The sequence below is a fragment of the Leptopilina boulardi genome, unplaced genomic scaffold (assembly GCF_019393585.1).
Source record: "Leptopilina boulardi isolate dan_hultmark-lab unplaced genomic scaffold, ZJU_Lbou_2.1 LbouV2_154, whole genome shotgun sequence".
Taxonomy (NCBI): Eukaryota; Metazoa; Arthropoda; class Insecta; order Hymenoptera; family Figitidae; genus Leptopilina; species Leptopilina boulardi.
The window spans coordinates 969,255-992,084 of NW_026137701.1; the positions used below are offsets into that span (position 1 = coordinate 969,255).

The 22,830-nt window shown below is 31.7% G+C and overlaps 2 protein-coding genes across 2 annotated transcripts; both read right to left on the reverse strand.

Moving 5' to 3' along the window:
* Positions 1 to 1,747: 1,747 nt before the first annotated feature.
* On the reverse strand, positions 1,748 to 13,045 carry LOC127276832 (odorant receptor 67c-like). Its single transcript, XM_051297501.1, has 5 exons — positions 12,433 to 13,045; positions 11,555 to 11,929; positions 2,309 to 2,513; positions 2,065 to 2,220; positions 1,748 to 1,931 (listed from the first exon to the last, which is right to left on the reverse strand). Exons 1-5 carry the CDS (start codon positions 12,789 to 12,791, stop codon positions 1,878 to 1,880), a joined length of 1,149 nt encoding a protein of 382 aa, XP_051153458.1. The 5' UTR covers positions 12,792 to 13,045; the 3' UTR covers positions 1,748 to 1,877.
* A 393-nt stretch (positions 13,046 to 13,438) lies between these two features.
* On the reverse strand, positions 13,439 to 15,647 carry LOC127276805 (odorant receptor 67c-like). The gene is made up of 4 exons (XM_051297460.1): positions 15,611 to 15,647; positions 14,629 to 14,852; positions 13,635 to 13,790; positions 13,439 to 13,489 (listed from the first exon to the last, which is right to left on the reverse strand). Exons 1-4 carry the CDS (start codon positions 15,645 to 15,647, stop codon positions 13,439 to 13,441), a joined length of 468 nt encoding a protein of 155 aa, XP_051153417.1.
* Positions 15,648 to 22,830: the final 7,183 nt, after the last annotated feature.

The following is a 22,830-nucleotide window of genomic DNA, read 5'->3' on the forward strand; positions in this document are numbered from 1 at the left end:
GTGAATTTTGGAAAAAGTTAAGGAAAGATTTTCAAACATGGGGACCGTCCAAAAGTGAATAAATGGTTTACGAAAGTTTCGCGAACTATTTTTTCCCGTGTATTATCAATGTTCTTTACTTCAATATTTAGTTGAAAAATAAAATTTAAGAACAGTTTTAAATGTGTTTATCTCTACATTCTATATTTTACTGTCTTTAGCATTGTCTGAATTTCATGCGAAAAAATAATAGCTAAAAGAGAATTTTTTATATTTGTCTCGTCAATTTACAAACTATAATTATCTATACTTATGGAAAACGAATAATTCTAATTGTTCAGCTTGTGAATTTATAATCACTCTTAATATTGATTAACGCGATTTTCTATAACTTATGTAGTAGAGTGGGGATTTCCTATAAAAGAATATAGTCAGTCGCTCGTCAGACATCTCAGAGTTAACATCATTTACACTTTATTTACAGATATAGGAAACGTTTTTAATTCGAAATATTTAATTAAACAAAAATGTATGACATATATAAGAAAAAGAAAAAAAATATTTAGAAATAATTTTTTTAGGATTATTTCAAGTTTTTCTTTAAAATAATTTCTTCTGTATAAAAAGGTGGTATATTGTTATCTCTCAAGTAAGTTTTTTGTATTCACCCATTTTTCATTTATATTAGGATCGAATTTCCCAAATACCTTTTATCCAAATCCATTTTCTCGTAAGTAAAAAATTTTGTTTTTAATTGTTCATAGAATGATGTACTTTATGTGAATGTAAAAAATAATAAAAAAAAATTGTTTTTGTAAATATAAATATAAAAATCTCTATTAATGTGAATATAAAATTCTTTATCAATGTGCCAAAAAAAATATTTTGCTAACGTTATGCGATACTGACATGTGACTGCGTTTGGTCACGTGTTAGGTATACAATATTAATTTCTCGTCCGGATGTGATGTGCGAAAGTGTTGATAATTTGTTGAAATAATTATTATAAAAAACTAAGAAATTGTTAAATGAATTTTGTGTTTAAAATGATAATAGTGCTTGGAATTATTTTTTTAAACAATTTTTATGTGTTTCAAGTTGGAAACGTTTATAAATAAAAGAAATAATTTTTTTTGGTTTACAAACTTTTTAAAAATTGATACAACAATGAAAAATAATAATGTAGATATATTAAGAGGTTGTACAAAAAATATGTAACAGAAATTTTTGAAAATTTGAACCCCCTCCTCTATTAATCATACTTGATGTGATATATACTTAAATACAATCAAGTCAAAAAATTTTCAAATTTTTTATAATAACTAATTAAACAAAATAAAAATTTTAGTCATTGGGTAAGTATAAAAATCTTTGTCAATGTGCCAGTATAAAAAAATTATTTAAAAATCATTAATTAATTAGCAAAATACAATCAACTGGATTATTATATTTACCATTTAATTTATAAAATTTATTAGTAATATTAGTTTATATATTATTTATTTGTTGCTACAATTGCATGTTTCAGTTGTTTGATATAATAGTTTTTGTTGAAAAAATTTTTAAAATAAAATTAGAAATTCTTGTGTTTAATTTTAGAAATATTAATATCTTTAAAACACATACTAAATTTTATTGAAATAAAAAAATTTGCCTTAAACTCTTTTTTGCTGAAAACCTGCAATTAAAAAAATATTTATTAATTTTTTAATGTAGTGTTTTTATTTTATAATTAAAAATATTAATACCTATATCTTAATAACTAAAATTCAAAGATTTTATTTTTCGTATTGAATATTTTATTACTTGCATGTTGCATTATATTTTATATTTTCTTCATTATTCGGAGTTTAATTAATTTTCCAATAAATTGTTTATGTCAGTGCAAAGTGGTGATATTATTTATTTGTATTTCTTAATAAATTATAAGCAGAATATGAAGTTTTCAGAATCTAAATACATAGAGAATATTAATAGTCATTGTAATAGATTGGTTGCTATCCTGTATATATAAATTATAAACATATATACCTACAAAATGAATGAAATTATAAATACTGTAAGTATGAAATTTTAGACAAGTACCTTTAAAAATGTTTCAACAGACATTATAATTAATGACGATCCCGTTAGTTTCATTGGCCGACTAGCTCGTATCATTAGTATTAACAATGTTTGTTTTGTTTCTATTGACAGCAAGTTCCAGTCCATTTTGTATATTACATCAACAACATACAAACTCTGAAATATAAATATATATGTATATGTATTTTGAATAATCAAAATGAATTCCCAATAATTTTAATGAAACACTAATTTACATACTTACCTTACGAGTCATGATTTCTCCAAAAATACAATAAAGAAAAATGTGAGAAATATAATTAGTTAAAATGATTAGGGCTGACCAAAAATTTGGATTATCCACATTCACTTTTGTCATATAATAACCAGATGTGCACAAATTTAACATGGATACAAAAAATTGCATGGAGATCAAAACACCAAAAATTCTGTTTAACTGTTTCTCCAATCTGCAAATTAAATAAATTTTTTCTCTATTTGTTTTTTATGTAGTCCAAAACAGTTTGGAAATTTTCTCAACTTTATTAAGTTTAATCACCACATGGGATCCTATGTCAAAAACTATGTAAAACCCCACTCCTATATCGGAAATCATATGGTTTCTTATATTAATCCCCATGGAAAATTGAGACAGGAATTGACATAGGAAAATATTAAAACGAGGTTCCTCATTTCCCATTTCAAATCAGTTATCATTTTTTAAAAACCGATTTCCTTTACCCTATCATCTAATTTCTTCCTAATTACCACTGCATTCATTTTTCTTATTCACAATATGCGATGTTAATTTTTTCGACCACTTTTCTCGTAAAATAATGAATGAATTGAGCTGGAATTTTGTAGAGAAGTCTAAAATATGATAAGAAAGACCAGTGAGGTGCGAAGCATTTGTTAAAATAACTAGATATACATATTAAAAAATCCGAATAGTGATGCCCTTCTTTCTATCTAACTCTAACCTATGTTTTCGAACATCTTGGTACGTGATCTCCATTGTGAAAATCTTCTAATTGGATTTGCTTCTAATTTCAATCAGGAGATCTTTCTTTGGATGTCTTACTCCTATAACTAATTTTGCATCGTTGACGTCCTTGTTGAAAATTCTTGTAAAGGACCACATGATCCTGTGTGGGTTGTACCATAGAATCTTTTTGTAAAGGTTCCTATATATATAATCAGAAAAAACCTACTCTCAAAATGAATAGCGTACACTACTTATTTTGAAGTGCAACACAAATGAGCCAGGTTGGTGGCATCACTGTCTATGACGTTTAGCATTGGCTCATCTTGAGATGCAACAAAAATAAGACTATGTTTTTTCTATAAAGAACTTGCCATGATAGTCTCTGAATCAGTTATTAGTTAATATATCAACATTACATCGATGCAGAATGAGCATTGAAGTGACTTATATGACATTCAAACATTGGTAGGACGAAGTCTCTATCTTAAAAAATGAAGTTTGCCTTTTCACAAGTAAAAGTAGATTTCTGTTGATTACAACAATGATACGCTACAAAAACAGTAATCTTAACTCTATATAAAGTTTTTCTTTAATTTACCATAAAATTAAGTGAAGTTGACTTTTTTCACAGATTTCCACATACTATATTATGAGATTGAAGACAAGTAGCTTACATCTTGCGCATAGAATTTTTAAATACTTCACATTGTGGAGTTCTGTTTAGAAACATTAGTATTTTTGAGTAAGCGCAATCTTTCTAACAGGGTGTCGATTATGTAATTTGATTTGATTCTGACGTCAAATTTAATCGGAAAAATCCATTTTTTGATTTGATATTGATACATGTCACTGATAGGGGTGACTAGAATTCATGAAGATAGTCAAAATTGCTCATTCTTCATGAATTTATTGTCCTTGGCTGAGTCATTGTTAACGGGTCTGCTACCCTTTCCCAACTAAACTCTACCGCCGCGCCTCTCTCCTATTTCCCGCTTTTCTCTTCCACTCTCTACATGTCAGGCCCTTTGTTATTAACTAATTAATAATTATAATTGTTGTTATTATAATAATTGTAATTTTATTGATTGTTAATTATAAATATTATTGTTATAATAATTTATAATTTATTTATAATATTTGTGTGTGTATATATCTATATATGTATATCTATCTTTTTATATTATAAAAAGATTTTGCCGCAGCCGCCGCTGTTTCAGAAATTTCGACCTAGGTGGGGAGTCCCCCCCTCTCCTCTCCTCCGCCAAAAAAGACCTACATTTTGAGGTTATGTTTGTTTTAAGACTCTGAATAAAGCAGTAAGTCCTTCCCCCTTCCCTAATCTCTCTCCGTATTTCCCGCCAAAAATGACATATATTTTGAGGTTATGTAACTTCCAAGAATAAATAAATTTCAAGCCGCAAGTGGAGGTAGAGTTCCCGCCAAAAATGACTTGAATTTAAAGGTTATGTTCGTTTCAAGACTTTTTAATAATTTATTGGTTTTTAGGCAATAAAAACTAAGTTATCTTTTTTTATATAATCTTTACATAAACAAAACTAATCATTTTTTATTTAGGTTCTAAGATACGAAATTAGTTACTTCCCCGTATTGTATCTTGGAAACAAATTCATTGAAATCTAGATAAATATTATTAAAATTAAAATTTTAATCAGTAAATTTATTAAAATTAGAAATTATCAAAAATTATTTAAATAAAATAAATTCAATGAAATTGGCTAAATACCAATAACATATTAAAAATTATTATACATTATAATATAATATAATTTTTTGAAATAGATGGTTCATTTTGAAAAAGAAGAAGAGAAGAGAAGGGAGGGGGGACTTGCGGCTATATTCAGAGTCTTGAAACGATCTTAACCTCTAAATTTAGGGTGGGGGAAAGTAGGGGAGGGGGTAATTTCGACACTACGCTGGAATTCGCTGTACTCGCCTACCATGCAATTCACCTACCGTTCAGAATTTGTCTCGAAAATTTTAGAGAATGGGGGTCAACGCGCGAAGCGCGCAGGGGGCGTAGCCCCCTAGTATATATATGTGTGTGTATTACTTATAAGTTTTCAATTTAGTTCTTATTGTTTATCGCTACGAGCGCTGTTCTGTAGTAAATATGTAGGTATTATTTCACTCGCAGTCGAGATGACTTGCTGAGGGTATATAAGGTCTATGTGTTAGAGCACCACCCAGCAGAGATTTGCCGCCTAGCGGCGTGTAGGTGTCTTGCGTACTTTCAAATAAAGGTTCTTTCAACTGAACTTTCCTACTTTTTTTCACCCTACTACCGTAGGCGTACTAATCAATTTCTATTTTCAGGCTCCAACCCTTTTTTACACTCTCACTAATGTAAATCGTACGGGGAGTCTCTCTCTACGGACGTTTACGTTACGTGTAGGGTCTCTGGCCCACCTATCTGATACGGGGAGTCACTCTTATCGAGCGTTTACGTTACGTAAAGAGCCGCAAAGCGTTTACGGCCCACCGATACCGGGAGTCACTCTCAGCGAGTCGGTTATGGTACGGATGCCGGAACCACCAGGTGACGTCATCTCACACGCTCTCGTTTCACTCTCTCCGACAGAGAGAGAGCACTTCACGTGACGTCACTCTCTTATACTCTAATACAAAACAAACTCTTTCGCGCGTCCACAAACGTAATTTTGATAATTTGTTTACGTTTTTCCCTCCTTTGAGCCTTTTACCCCTTGTGACTGGTATCAATTTTGACCTCAAATTCAAATTTATTTTGACGCCAAAATCAAATCAAAAAATAAATTTGAATTTTACATCACAATCAAATCAACAAATGAAATTCTTGAATTAAATTTGACTGTGACGACGAAATAAATTTAAATTTGAAGTTAAAATCAAATTAAAACTTTGACATCAGAATGAATTTGATTTTGACGTCAGAATCAAATCAAATTACATAATCGACACCCAGGCTTAATTGGGTGAATCAATTAAAGAATATTTCTTTTTGAACGTTGCTGTCTTTGGATCTTTAGAGCGATGTCTCCTCAATAGTTCATTCTCAGTGAAGAATTGATTCTTGCTACTTACGAAAGATATTCACGGGATCGTGATTTAACTTATAATGATTCTAAAAGTTTGATTGACCCAGAATCATTTAAATTTGTTTCACAACAAAATTCTTGTTCAGTATACAATATACTTCCTCCCTATGATATGTGGTTAAATATCTTATCGCCAGTAGATCGAGCTTGGATTAAGCGTTATTACTTTAATATCAATAGGGGAATGTAGTCATAAGTGGACCACTTCCTGGTTTTTTATGTCAAGTAAGTCTGTGCATAAAAATGTTTATTGTAATAGGTGCACAATGTCTCAAAACTATTTTTTAGTAAAAATACGAATTTAAAAAATAACCCAACGCGAAGTAGCGAAAAAGTTTTGGGATCTCATTTTTCAAGTTATGTCTTCAACAACTAGTGCGTGTTTCGAATCTGTGCATTTAGTGTTTTTTTATCCCTGATTTTCTACACGTCTTGTATATTAAATCGGGTCTTGTATACGACAATCTAAATAAGTGTGGTCTCTGTTGCATCTCAATCCTATCTTTAACCCAAAATAGGTTGCTAAACTTAAAGGAAGTGGTCCAGGCACATCAAAAGGTTACTGAATTTCAAACGTCACCTTTACCTATATTCACGGATACTCAATTACATGGGTTAAACAAAGTGGTTCCAGTACATCGTCAGGCCATCAACCAAGAAGAGTAGAACCAGGAGAACGAACTATAATAGTGGGGAGGGAACCAATAGCTTGGTTAACGGTGGGACGGTCTTCTTAGTTGGGTTAAATTGCGAAAGACGAATTTGAGTATTCTGCGCATACTAACACATATGCAATGTAAATACGTTATATGCAGCACGTGGTTTGTTTGTGTTAGTATGCGCAAAACACCCAAATTCGTCATTCGCACTCTAACCCAAGTTAAGTTACTCCTACCGTATCCCACACCTTATGTTCCTTTCATCATTGTACGCTTTGAACGTAGTTGTTTCTCCTGGTTCTAGTCTTCTTACCATCAAAGTTCTGACGTCATATTCACCTACTTTTACGAACAGCTAAGCGCACGGTATGTTTGTCTTCTTGCTTTCTCCCGTTTCCGTATAACTTCACCTTTCTTTCGCATTTACCAGGGGCTTAATTTACGCTTTATTTTAAATTTACACTTTTGCAATTATTTAAATGCCTTAAGGTTGGTGTTTTTTTTGCTTTTTATTTTTATTTTATTATATTATATGGCAGTACAGGTATATGATTGGATGTCGAGAGCTTTAGTTTTAAAAAATTTTTTTTTGATTTCTCGGTCTTATATAATTTAAAGTTAAAACTGTATTATTATTGGAAATTCAATTTTTAAACTAATATTTAAAATAAATCATTTTAATTGAATAAAAATGGTTTTCTAATTTAAGTTGAAAGAGTTTGAATACCTGTTGGTCCCAGTCTCGACTCAGCGTAGCTGTTAAGCACTATACTATCTATAAGCCTGTTTTTTCTGTTGTATGATCGATACTGGGTCCATCCTTCACTCTCTCGATTTACCATTCAATTTTTACATTCAATGAGAGATCACAGTAAGATGCATCTTGTTCACTGATTGATTTGTTTCTTTCGGATCCTACTAAAGTTGAACTAATTGATCATTTGTTTAAATAATTAAACTTACGGATGTAATAATTTATAAATTCATTACTGATTATTTAATAATAAATAACTGGCAAATGGGATAGAATTAAATTCTATCCGGATGCAAGTTTGGGGCCTATCACTGTTTTGAGACTTACATAGTATACATTGTTGACTATTGAATAATTAGTTAAATAAATAAATGGGCAAATAATTAAAAGAGAAACATCAAAGAACAAATCTTTTTCCATGTTTTACACTTTCTGCTAAATGATTTTCCCCTTATACCCAATTTTTGGGACTGGTTAGCCCGTAGACTTGCGATAATTTCGCACTTGCAACTTCTTTTTTTCCTCTATTTTAATTTATCCCAATTTTAGGTTTCAATTTTTACATGTCTTCCCCAAGTAATCCCGGGCCGGACCTATCCCGCGCCAAAGCTTAGTTAGTATTGGAGAAATTCAGACCTTTACTCGACGGACGCAACTCTTCTAGGATAGGTTCGTCCGAATCATTAAACTCGGCTTCTGCGTCTCAGTCTTTGATTTCGACACTTGCACCTTTGTCCGATCATCCGAATATCAGGCTCGCTCGCTTGGAGAGCAACATCAACGAAATTGATAACTCAAGCAAACGTAATTTGTCCCTCTCCCCTAATCACACTTCACCGAGCAAGCCTAATAGTGGAGATGTCAGGAAAAGAAGTAGGAATGATATCCCCACATCTGGTCAACTCGAAGAGCGCGCATCTTACAGATTCGAAACTGGCAACAGGCCTACCAAACGGAATACTAAAAAACTAGATGAGGATCTCAATAACCCTGATCTGTACTGGGCTGCAGATGTCTCTTATATGTTTACCCAGCACAGTGAAGATACTGATGGTCCTTTACCTTGTCTTGATGGAATCCACAACCCCTAACCAAAATCTCGGTAAATATGGACCTCTTGCGATAGGCAAACTAATAGCAGAGGTCGCTAGAGGCGAATGACGTATTCATGTTACGGGGAGTAATCAAATAAAGATATTCTGCGTTAATTTGATGGACGTCAATGCGATTCTCTCTTCTCACTTTCTTATGTCTTCTTGATATAAAACTATTATTCCAGATTCAGTGGCATATAAAAAAGGTTTTATCAGGGCGAGTTTACAACTTTCGGTAACAGATATCATCGTAAATCTGGATGCAGAAACCCTTAGTATCATCGTATCCGCAAAAAGAAGACGCTCCAGGGCTGATAAAAGTCTGCTTGACATAATTGATCTGGTCCTTAGATCGACCACGGTTCTGCGTTTTATATATTCTTGGAGTTCTCACACGTTTGTTACTCCCTCTATTCCCATCCCAAAACTATGTTATAATTGTCAAAGATGTGGCCATGTTTCCTCACAATGTAAAGCAACTACATCCACTTGCGAACATTGTGGCGAACTACATCAGTCAGAGGGTTGTACGAAGCCAGCTTCGTCGGACTTCTGCGTGCATTGCAGAAGGCAATCACAAGGCTTTTTCCAGCACCTGCACAGTTTATAGAAATGAGTTCGAGGTGATGAAGCTTATGTACTTAAAAAAAATTACTTTCAGCTACAGGTTCATCCATTCTCACTGTTTCAACACTTCATACACTTACACCATCTAATACTATCAATCAATCATTAGATCCCCACTTCTCATTTGTTCAACCTATAAATTCCGTATTTAAACTTAGTGATTCTGCTCACAATCCGGACATTTTTCTTTCACCTAGTGAACATCCCTCTCTCATCAAAAATAGTACGATTCGATCAGATTTGGACAGCGATACGACGATGCACTTCCTGGATGAGTCAATTGAGGAAGAGTATCAGACAGATGATGTCAATGAGCCTTTGACGTCTTGGAGTAACATAAGGGATACCACAGAGATCGTGGGTGCGGTCCTCGAAGCTAATAATACCCCTGCGAACGTTCGCAGTGTTCAGAATAAGCAAATTAATATAGAAACTCTTTTGTTTGACCTAAATATGGACATTTTATCGATTACAGAATCTTGGCTTTCGGGCCACAAACAAAGATGGGATGTTAAGGGATTTCGTTCCTTTAGATGCGATCGCCCACTCCGTCACGGAAATGGGGAGAAGGTACGATGATCCTGGTCAAGAGGGATATTCTCGTGAAAATGTTGGATTTCCAGGGCTCATGGGCTGATGTGATGGAGGCAGTGGGTATTAGAATAAATACTAGTAGAGGTCCGCTCTTTTTTATCTCTGTCTACATATCTTCCTCAGCGAAACTTTCTGCAGAGCACTGGATCGAACTTATTTCTCTTGTCCCGGTAGATGGTAACCTGTTTTTTTAAGGATTTTAATGCCCACTTGCCATTTTCCCTCCTTATCGGCTCAACCCAAGAGAAAAATCTCTAATGGAATTTATTGAAGCAAGAAATCTAATTGTTATGAACGAGGATATTCCCACCTATAGATCTCCAGCTAACGGAGCGGAAAGTGTTCTTGATCTTATTCTCTTGTTCCCTGTCATGACGGGCTTCTCGTTCTCTGAAAACCTTCCTGACCATTTTGGCAGTGATCATTTTCTTGTTTCACTTACTATTGATCTAGATATTCAGTCCGCCTGCAATAGCTCACATAGGCTTAAATTAGACAAGGTGGACTGGTCCTACTTCTCCATCCTCTCGGATCATTTCATTGATTCTCTTCCGCCCATTAGAAATCCTAATATTAGGGAGCGATACGACTCCTTCATCGAGTCCATTATTTGCAACCTAAAACAGGCTGAGGCCTATCTGCCAAGTGCCTCTAGAAGCCGCTCTCCGATTAAACCAACTTGGTGGTCGCCGGAGTGTGACAGATCACTGGCAGATAGAACTTCGGCCATTTCGTTATTTAAAGTCTCTAAAAAATTGCTTAATCAAGTATGAGTCCCTAAATTTAAGAAATTATTTTTTTTTCATTTTTGAAAACTAAAATTTCTTAAATCAATTTATTTATTAAACTGATTCAAATTAAAGATATAATTTAATTTAAAGCTTCACTCAAGTTTCGAGCCGAACCTTTAACGAATATTTAATTTCAAGCTTCACTCAAGGTTCGCACTAAATATTTGCTCAAGTGCGGACATTTAAATATTTACATAAGCTTTACTTAACCTTTATTCTAAATACTGCGAACATTGAAAATAAATATTTAATTAATATTTATTAAATCTTCGGTGCTATGTGGGAATTATTAGTCAATTTAAGGGTCATATTTAGTCGCTAAGGCGATATACTTGTTTTACGTCTGTCTCAGGCCTACAGCTCGGACTCGCTCTACACTTTATGCTTCCTACACACTCAAATTTCCCATTTCCATCCCTGCGGATCCACCTCGGGACGGCTCGGATGCGCCCTCGCGAGATGGTACCATATAAACACATCAGTGAGCGGTTCAAATGAATTTTCATTAGAAGAATGCTTCATAATTGCAAAATTTTGGGTGACTCAACCCTGAATCACGCATCGTTTAGCGTCACATCACACACAAAATAAACGCGTGATAAAAACACTAAATTACGTTCCATATTTTCATGTAACATCTTAATGAACAATTTTAGACAACTTACTTTGTCTTTGATATAATTTTTCTGCACTTAATTGTCTTCTTTTGAAACAACAAAAATTCAAATTTCAGCTAAAAAATTTTGTATTTATTTAAATTCAAGTTTATACATAAAATAATTGTATTCCTTGCATTAAAACAAGGAAGCAAATTTTTTGCTTCAGGACCATCTACTTGTTTATTCTGTTTAAAGTAGGCAAATTTATTATTCTCTTTCCAAATTTAAATACTTTTTTTTACCTTGAACTTACGAAAAAATAAATTCGTGATGATTTATACACTCCTTTAAAAGATTGTACTCCTCTTTATAAATATTTAAACGTGAATATTTGGTGTTCCTTAAATTTGGAATTGCAAGAAGTCGATTCATTAGAAATTCCAATTGAATACAAATTTGTTGCATTATATTGATTGGAAGCATTTCTATTGAAGCAAATAAAATAACTGACAAATAACCTGAAATGCATTGATAAAAATAGGCTATCCAAAATCGCCTTCTTGAATTAATAGCAAAAGGAAGGTAACCCATAATTGGTAATGAATTTACTATTTTCGATGTTAGTGGTTGTAACGTATAACAAAAGGCCGCAAAAAAAAGCGAAAACACAAAAATTCGTGAATGTAATCTGCAAATTATTAAAAATTAATATTTATTTATTAAAATTATTAACAAATTTAATTATTTTAAAGTAAAATTTTAAGAAGAAATTAATAAATGTATATTTCTTCCATAAGCAACTTAGATATTTTTATTTAAACTTATACAGTTTTTCAATACATCTTCCACTTGGAAAGATTCCCCGGAAAGTGCCCCCTGGAGGTTCTATCAGAATTCCGCCGGAACTTCCAACGTAATTCTGTCGGAATCCCATCGGGAATTCTTTGGAACTCCGACGAAATTACGTTGGAAGTTCCGGCGGAATTCTGATAGAACCTCCAGGGGGCACTTTCAGGGGAACCTTTCCAAGTGAGATCTTTTTACTTATAGCGGATTTTATAGTGTCGTTTTATTCAGATTTACATATTAACGTTTGTAATAATAAAAAAACGGGGCTTTTTAGATTATAAATTTTTATATTGTAATATATTAATTAAATAAATTAAAATAATTATTTAACTTAAATTTTACCTTTCTTTCTCGTGAAGTGTTTTATAAATTTTAACTTCATCCTTATTTCGAGGTAAACACTTTTTATTCATAAACATGTTTATAAAGGAAATCACTTCCTCTCGGTATACATTGATATATGTTACTTTAAAAGCTATCATAAATATTGAAGAAAAAGTAAATATACTTTGTAAAACAATTTCTGTATTATGAATATTTTGAAAAAGATAAATTATCAAAGTAAGTGCAAAATATTGTTCAAAAGACAACATAATAAATGTACAAATATTGTAAATACGAATGGACCATTTTGATGTAAGTGATTGTGGTCTCCAAACACCTAAGTATGTTAATATTTTAAATGAAAATTCAGCAACCATTAATATAAGTAATTTTTTAATTTATTTTGAATCGGAATTTAAATCCAAAATTTTATGTTTTATTTCTATTTTATTATTAATCTCTAAAGTTAATTAATCATAGGATTGCAAATGAATTATATTTTCGTATGACAAAATAATAAAATTTATTTAGTCATTTTTGTTTATTTTAACTATTCGTTTGAGAGGTATAGGCTAATGTGCTTCTGTTCTGTTTTTAGCATTTTTTTATGTTGTAGAGAAGGAATATAATGTCGTGCAAAAATAATATCTTACGGAGAACTTTTGATTTTAATCTTGTCAATATCACATAATACATAAGAAACAATTACAGAAGATGAATAATAAGTGATTTGTTCTAGTGAGTTGGAAATAATATATATATTGATTAAAGCGACTGACATGCTCTATTCAGTATGACTTATGTAATGGATTAAATTTCCTATAAAAGTATATATAGTCAGTCGCTCAACAGACACCATAGGGTTCACTTGTTCTTAAGTATAATAAAAGTTATGTGGAGTTAAAACAATTAAGTACAGTTAAGAAATGTTTAAGAACATTCAAAAATATGATATTTTAGTGTTAATTAAGCACAGCCAAATAATTATTTGGATATTTTCCTTTTACAGCCATTATCAGATCAATTAACTTACATTCCTTATCAAATTAAAAGCAGAATAAGAAACTTTTAAAATCTAAATATAAAATATAAATTCGTCATTAATATAATTAAAATGGGATATTTTATTGAAAAATTACGTATTTTAAAAATTATAACTTTCATAAGTTTTTGTTTTTATATTTTAAAAGAAATTTTAATAACTAAAATTTTAAAAATACCTTTAAAAAAGTTTCAATTGACACTATAATTAAAGATGATCCGGTGAGTTTTATTGGATGACTAGCTCGCATCATTATTATTAATAGTGTTTGTTTAGTCTGTTTACTCAATACGTTCCAATCCATTTGGTATATTATATCAGCAACAGCCAAACTCTACAAAAAATGTAAATCCTTATTGGAGTAATATTTATTTGCAAAATTTAGATTTTCTTATGTCATAAAAGGAATTATTGTCAATTTTTGAAATCAGTAATTTTTTTTTTAATTTACATTATATTCAAAAATTTATTTTGAATTGTCACGTTAAATGTAAAATAAATTCTGACTGGTGATATAAAAAAAATTCCAATTTTCATAAAATAAGAACAAATCCTAATACTCAATTTAAATACAGAGAATGAGAATGCGTGATTTTATATCAACTTTCAAATGAATTCGATGAGTTAGTGGGAAAAAAGGTCATGACGCAATTTTTTTCAAAAATAGAACTCGCGGAAAATAAATTTTTTAAAATAGAATTTTAGGATATAAATATATATATTATATATATTTTTTTTCAACACCCACCTCTAAAGTTAAGTACCTATTATGAAGAATTACAACTCTCTATTAGAATAATTTCGATTGTATAGAATTGAAAAAATCAATCGAAGATCAGGAAACATATCATTAAGCAGGAGTTTATAAATTTAATAGTAAAGTTCGTTGTTTAATTTTGTGGTTTTGTTTGGTCTAAAACAATCCTTAAATTATGTGAGAGAAATTTCGGTGCGTAAAGTAAATTTCAGTGTGTAAAGTAATATTTCAGTGCGTAAAGTAAATTTCAGTGCGTAAAGTGAATCACTTTACACACCGTTTGAAAAAGAGCTTCTTTACACACAATTTTCGGTGTGTAAAATTTAACTTTAGAGGTTAGTGTTGCAAAAAAATTATTTTCGACATGTCCTTTATTTTCACTAACTCAGCGAATTAAGCTAGAAATTTTACAAACCCTTCGAGACATCGACTCGCCAAACCAACAATATAAAAAAATTTGAAAAAGAAATGAAATTGACATACAAATTGTGGATAAGAAAAATGTATTATCATACTGCAATTTTGTTATATAAAAACAAGATGTACACAAATTAAGTATGGAAATAAAAAATTGCATAAAAATCAAAAATCCAAATAACTTATTTAACTGCTTTTCCATCCTGAAAATGAAATTTTTTTCTATTTAGTTACTTTATAAAAATTGAATATATAACCAGATCAATATGCAATAATTTTTAATTTTTAAATGGGACAAAACGTCATGAAATTCAAAATCAAGCATTCAGTATGTCCGAATAGTTGAAAAATTGATTAGATTAATTTAAAATTAGTCTATTTTTAATTTCTTAGTAGCAAGTGATTGTTAGGTCCAGAATTTTGTAGAGAAGTGTAATATATAATAAAGAAGGGCAGTGAGAAGCAAAACTGTTAATATTTATTGAAATAATTATTATAAAACATTTATAAATTTTTAGAAAATATGAGGTTGGAAGTGAAGTCACTTTTTGGATTTTCTAATAACTTCTAATTATTTTCAAAAATATTTCACATCTCACTGGTCTTTCTTTATATATATTTTTTATTTATTTATTTAATTATACACGTGTTTACAAAATACCCGTTATAATACATAAAAATGATAATAGTAAAGAACAAAAAGAAGTAAAAATTAATAGTGCAAGGCTGCAATTTAATCGACAGTATTTAAATATTTAGACAAATCATTCATAAATCTCGATTTACAATTATAGACTTTTTAGACAATTGAGACAATTTTAGACTTATTTAAAAAATTTCAGCTTAATCCATTCAGTATTTTACGAGAGAAGTTGTTGAAAAAATTGACATTGTGGACTTGCTGTTAAAATTAAAAAAGACGAAAAAATATTCACAGGGATTTTAATTTTTTCCATTATCCAAAACAATGTGTATGTTACGGTCATTGTCGACATTGCCCGATCCAACTTGGGCCATTGTTGAAAATGCAATGTAATAGCTTCATATGTCATAAAATAAACAAAATTAATCACACAATAACGTGAACAAACTTTCGACAATTATTTACTCTGTAGTGTGAAGACAAATATTTTCGATTAGTTTGAAACTAACCTTTGTTAATTATCGTTGCGAATTTTATATGACGCATAATTGAAATTTCCAATGATAAAACCCGTTTCAATAAAATTTCAAACAATTTAATATATAAAAATCGGACAAGTGCGAGTTACACTCGCATTAAAACCGAGGGTTCCATACCCTTAAACCTAAAATTTGAAGGGTTTAAAGTTTGAAGGCCTAGTTTGAAAACATAGACATATTCATAGACATAAACATAGAACATAATCTACGCATAAATTTGAAAATAATGTGAATCCTAAAATTTGAGGGGTTTAAAGTGTGAAGGCCGTTGGAAAAATTCCAATTTTGCTTAATTTTTCCTGTAATGTGAGCATTCAAATACAATATTTCTTTACTATACATTTGTTACGTTACTTTACATCTTGATACGTTACTTTACAATATTTCTTTACTATACATTACGTTACTTTACATCTCGATGCATTACTTTACAATTCGTTACAATACACTATTTACACATAAAACCGATATATTGTTCGACGGGTAAAACCCGACGAACAAGAGTAATACTCTCTACAAAGATTTTCGGAGTAAAACTCCTAGTTAAGTGTGTAAGACCCATCCGGACTCCGTGTAGCACGAGAGTGACGGTCCTCAGCGAGAGCGCAGCTTATATAGCCCGCGCGGCGAAATCTGGTACTACGTCTTTGTGCTTCGCGGTCGGTAACATGTTTATCTACGCGCGATAATATTTAGTACAAATATTTACCGGCCGATTTCTAACTATCATTACAATAATAATATAAGCATTTGAGTACCTATACATTTGTGTTAAATGTAAAGAATTAATGGAAGTTAAAAAATCCTTTGGTCAGTTTTGAGATATTAATATGATAAATGAGTCCACCAAATTTTATCTAAATTCATTAAAACCTGTTAAAGTTATCGTCTAAACAAAAAAGGATCCACACATACATACATACATCCGGGCAATCGATCAGGATCTCATATATAACATGTTTCTATATAGAGAAAAATTTGTTTCAGCAAAAAAGGTATTTCATTTATAAAAACTTATTCTGAGAAAAATGTAGAAAAATCCACAGATGCAATTCGTAAAGGAATGTCATTCCATGCTGCTTCCGTAAATTACAATATCCCAAGATCTACATTACGTGGATTATTCTGCCGTGCTGATGAAGAAAGTCCGTACTTGCATTTAGAGTGTTTTCGAGATATTTAAAGAAACGCGTTTTTAACTAGCATAATTAATATATAAAAGTTATTAAAATAATTACAACGGTACTTAACTAATTTTGGCATGCTCTATTTAATGGCGCAAAAAAAATGTCAAAATTTTCATTTTTTATAAACAAAATGTCGATTACTGCCAAAAATTAATTTTGAAATCCTGAAAATACTGCCACAGAGTCCGTAAGTGCTCCTACGGCTCGATGACGTCACGACCATAGAGTCCGTACTTGCAGCCTATTACGTATATTCTATCTTGTGACTATGGAAAAAAGTATTAGGCTTTTATATTTTTTACAATTTTTGTTTGTTCTTATTTAAAAAAGTACAGAAGTGTAATAAATAATAATTTACAAATAAATTAATAATAGTTTTTCTTTAATTTCTTAATTATTATTAATTTATTGAACTGAAAGAAATTCAGAAAATATTAGACAAAATAAAATTCAATTGTCACTAAAATATAATATTTAATTATAAACAAATATATTATTATCAGTCATTTTGTTGAATTTATTAAATTATTTTAAATGATGTTGATTTTTTATTTTAATAATGGCCCCTCAAGGCTCGAGGGTAGGACCATTTTTATGGAATGTATCTTATGATGACTTCCTGAGAATGGACCTGCCCGAAGGTGCGGTGATCGTCGGCTTTGCGGACGACGCGTTGATCGTGTGCACTGCCGACTCGGCGGAAGCTCTGGGGACATTGGTGAACGAATGTCTGCGGCTAGCAAAATGCTGGCTGGAAACCAGAGGTCTTCAAATGGCCCTGGAAAAGACCGAAGCATTGCTGGTCACAGACAGACGTGGTTATAAATCCCCACGAATCGTGATAGACGAATTCGAGGTCAAGTGGAGGAGACAGATAAAGTACCTTGGTGTGGAATTGGATGGAAGGTTAAACTTCCATCACCACATGGCTACGGCGTCAAACAAGGCGATCGAATGTGCGGCTAATTTAGCACGGGTGATGCCAAATGTTGGAGGCCCCCGTGAGAAGAAAAGGAGACTGGTGGCGAGTGTCGCCCACGCTAAGCTGCTTTACGCAGCGCCAGCGTGGGCCCCCTCCCTGAGAACAAACAGATGTTCAACCATCTGTAAAAAGATGCTGTCCGCGCAGAGATGCATTACTTCACGTATTGCCTCTGCTTATCGGACAGTATCTACGAGCGCTGTGCAGGTCCTTGCAAGTGTCCCGCCAGCAGATCTTTTGGCGCTTGAGAGGGAGGAAATTATCCTCCTTCTCAAAGAGGCGAATTCCTCTGAAGAGGAAGATCGACCCAGCAAGGACCGCATCCGCTTCGAAGCGAGGCACAGGCTCGTCGAAAAATGGCAACGAAGATGGGACGGGGAGGTAAAAGGTCGATGGACTTATCGCCTTATACCGACACTCGCCACTTGGTTAAGTAGGAGCCATGGAGAGGTCTCCTACTATTTGACACAAGCGCTGACAGGTCACGGATGTTTCAATTCGTACCTGCAGCGCTTTAAGAAGAAAGAGAGTGAGGCGTGTGCTTACTGCCAGTTCCCTGTGGACAACGCAGAGCACACCCTCTTTGCCTGCAGTCAATGGGACTTGGAGAGGCAGGCCATGTTCACCGGTGTAAACACTACAGTTACACCGGAGAACATGGTAGCGCTGATGATCCAGTCCCAGGAAAACTGGCGGCTCATCGAGACCTTTATCATCTCTGTTATGATGAGAAAGGATCTCGATGGCCGCAGATAGGCGAAATTGACAGTATGCAGTTTTTATTTTTATTTATTTGTTCATTTTATTATTTATTTTGTCCTTTTATTGTCTTTTTACAATTTTCTGTTCATTTATTTATTTATTTTGTCTTTTATTGTCTTTTTACAATTTTATGTTTATTTATTTATTTATTTTAGTCTTTTTACAGTTTTATGTTATATTTTGTTTGTTCATTTGTCTTTTTACAATTTTATTTTTGACTTTTGTTTTATTTACTTTTATTTTATTTATTGACTTTTTATTGTTTTCTTTTCTGGTGTGCTGTTGATTCCGCTTGACATTGATTTTGTTTTAAAATTGATAACGCAGGAAGTCCGCAGGAATGGACGAAGTCGCTTTTGCGACAGAGTTGGAGCGCCACCCTCGAAGGCAAAAGTCTTCACGACGGTACCGAGGGTGGATCAAAGGGCTCCCAAGAAGGGTTGACGGGTTTTAGTGGGTCGGGGCTGGTAGTAGTTCGCCAGCTTATTTTGTTTATTGTTCTCCTTTTTTTTTACCAACCCCACATAACCTTGGCATGCGGAAGCCAAGGTATCTGTATACAGATTTTCCCAATAGTCCCTAAGCAAAAAAAAAAAAAAAAAAAAAATAATATTAATAATAATATTATTGTTTAATTATTGTTATTAAAATATTATTTAAATTAAATTAATTAAAAATTATTATTATTAAATTAATTAAAATTAGTATTTTCATTTAAATGTTTATTTATTTTAGATTAATAATAAATAATTAAATTACTTAAGTTAATGTAATGTTATTTGTAGAAATGCAAGTACGGACTTTTTCCATCAGGAAAGTTAGTCCTTTATCGCCAGAAATACTTGAGGCAAAGAGTCCGTACTTGCTCTTACGGCCCATGGCATCAGTATTTCTAGTCAAGTCAGACCACATTTACTGGCAGTACTTGCCCTTGCGGACTCTGCTTCCAGTAAAGTTCGTAAATACGTCATCATTTTCGAGCAGTAATAGCACTTACTCACTATTTTTGCTTGCAAGTACGGACTCTGTCAAAATGATTTCGCGAAATCACTGTAATTAAACACTAATTAATTAACATTAATAAAAAATATTACTACAGCTAGATTCCTTTTTTCATAACGAATCCAGTGATATAAAAAACTCATTTTCGATAAAAATGTCGATTACCGACTTTCTTCATCAGCACGGCAGTATTGAATGCAGTCGAAAAGGATTTCCTAGAAGAAAGGAAAATTTACAGGCTAGTATCAAGAATTTTTTCAAAACCAAACCGAATTAAATACACCTCTCAAGGATAATATTCCAGACGATGGCTGGTACAAAATTTTTTTGAGAAGACATCCTATTCTTACTGAAAGATTTCCTGAAGGCGTGACTGCAGTGCTAGTGCATGGTTGGCGAGAGTGATATACGAAAATGGTTTAACGAAATTTATGAGTACTTATCACAAGAAGGATATTTGCATCTATTGGAAGATTCAACACGTTTTCCCTATCTTATCAAAGAAAAAATAACATTTCCTGTGATACTATTTCTTGATAAACACAGCAGCCATCTCACTATGGAAGTGAGTAAACTCTGTTCTAAGTTAGAAATAATCATCATTTACTTGTACCCAATCTCAACGCGACTGATGTTGAAGAATTTAAACCTTTGAAAAGTTCGTGGAAAAGTTGTGTTTTAAAGTGGAGACAAAATAACCTCACAGTTAATCTAACTTTAGATAAAATGGCTTCTATTCTGGAAAAGGCTGTCAGTAGATTTTCTTCAAATAGTTCTGCAATAAAAAGTGGATTCAAAACTTGTGGCTTATATCCTTGGGATCCAAATGCTGTAGATTACAGTAAATGTCTCGGTGTTTCTAAAACAATAAATGGATCAGCTCTTGTCAGCAGCTCAATAGATAAAAAATCAATTTGATTTGAAGAATTCAAGAACTTAGTTGGGAATGATTTATTAAATGATCTTAATTATTTCACATTTTAAGATGGATTAATCAACGAAAAATCTGCAGAATTTTTAGCTCTATTCAAATTATTTAACAAATTTAGAGAAAACGAATCTTTACATAATCCAAACCAAACCTCAGAAGCAGAAATTTTTTACAGACAGTGTTCTTTACAGTATGAAGTACAGCATCTGACATCTCCACAAAAAGAAATTAAATTACCAAACGAAACTTGTATTCTAGATCATTTAGTCGTCGAATTTCAAAACTTGGAAGATATTCCTATTATCATAGTGAGTAGTACACAAGAGAATGATTTTCAAGGTCAAGTTTGTAAAATTAATAACTTCCTTGAAAAAGAAATTGATGTGGACATAGAAGAAATGAGAAAAAAGCAATGACGCTGATCCTGACAGAATAAATGATAACGTGATGGCTGTAGACGAAAACTTCGAAATTGAAGAAATATTTGATTTAAATAACAAAAATTACTTAGTGGATCCAACTGAAAATGATGATGCACTTGATTTATCTCTTACTCATAGTAGAGATTGTTCTAAAAAATTAAATAGTTTTCTTATGATTTACTGCCAACACCGAAACGAAAAGAAAAAAATTTCACAGATCGTAAAACGTACGCAGTAATGTCATCAGAATGGAAGCTGAATGAAACGAAAAAATTCGAAAAACAGAAATTGGAGCGAAAAAGAAAAGAAAAAAGTACGTAGCAGAAAAGGAATTGAAGAAATTGAATCAAGCAAAGAAGAAAGAAAACAAACAAATAAAGCGAAATACTAAAAAAAACGCTGATGATCAAATTATTAAGAAGAAAAGAGGAAGAAAATAAAAAAATGTGGAAAAAGATGTAGAAACTAATCAAGACATTTATAATGAATCTAGAGAACCCACTGTTTTAAGCAATGAAAAATTCCAAATTCGACGATTTTCACAAATATTTAGGTTAAATAAAAGTATTATTCACACTAATAAGTCATATTTAATAAGTCGTTTCTAAATATGATCTGTTGAATCTTATTGCTTATTTGAATGGGACAAGCGAAATGGTCTTGGTAAACCATTATAAACCGTTACTCTTGTAAAAATCTGCATTCATTTGAAGTCTTTTTCAACTTTTTCAACACACGATTCATATTCATCAGAAGAAAAAAAACCACTATTGTCGTTGCGTGTTTCAGATATTAAATTGTTTAAAATTTTATTGAAACGGGTTTTATCATTTGAAATTTCCATTATGCGTGATATAAAATTCGCAACGATAATTAACAAAGGTTAGTTTCAAAATAATCGAAAAAGTTGATGTCAAAAGTTTGTTCACGTTATTGTACTTTAACATTGTATTTCCAACATTGCCTCTGAATCTTATTGCTTTTTTTAATGGGACAATCGATTTAACAAAATTTGTAAACTTGCATCCACTTAAGTCCAAAAGAGAATAATGCAACTGCAAGACAGGTTGTGCAAAAAATAAGTGCAAGTGTTTAAAAAATTTTTTAAAATGCACATCGTTATTTTATAATACAAAACTTTTAATAAACATACAGAAAAATTAATTCGTGATAATTTATGCAATTCTTTAGCAGCTGGTCATCATCATCTTCTTCTTCTTTTTGATAAATATTACAAAATATATATTTTTCATTCTTTAACATTGAAATTTTAAGAAGTCGACTCATTAGTATTTCCAACTGAATACAAATTTGTTGCATCATAATAGTTGGAAGGGTTTCCACAGAAGCAAATACAAGAGATGATAAATAAGCTGCTATACATTCAAAGAAATACACTGCCCAAAATTGGGATTTGGAATTAATAGGAAAAGGATTCCAATTTCTAAATGGTAGTGAAACTCCTGTTCTTGATGTTAATGGCAGTAACGTGAACAAAGTGACTGTAATCATAACAAGAGTCACTAAAATGTTTATATAGAATCTGAAAATTATATACTTAAGGTTAACAATTATCAAGCAAAGAAATGATTTTTAAATCAAAGAAATTTTATCTTTATAAAGATAAAATTTTATCTTTAAATTAATAAAATTCTGGTTTTGTTATGTGTGTTTGTCGACATAAAAAAGGAGAACTTTGGCGATATTATTTTAGGTATTAATCGCAGATTTT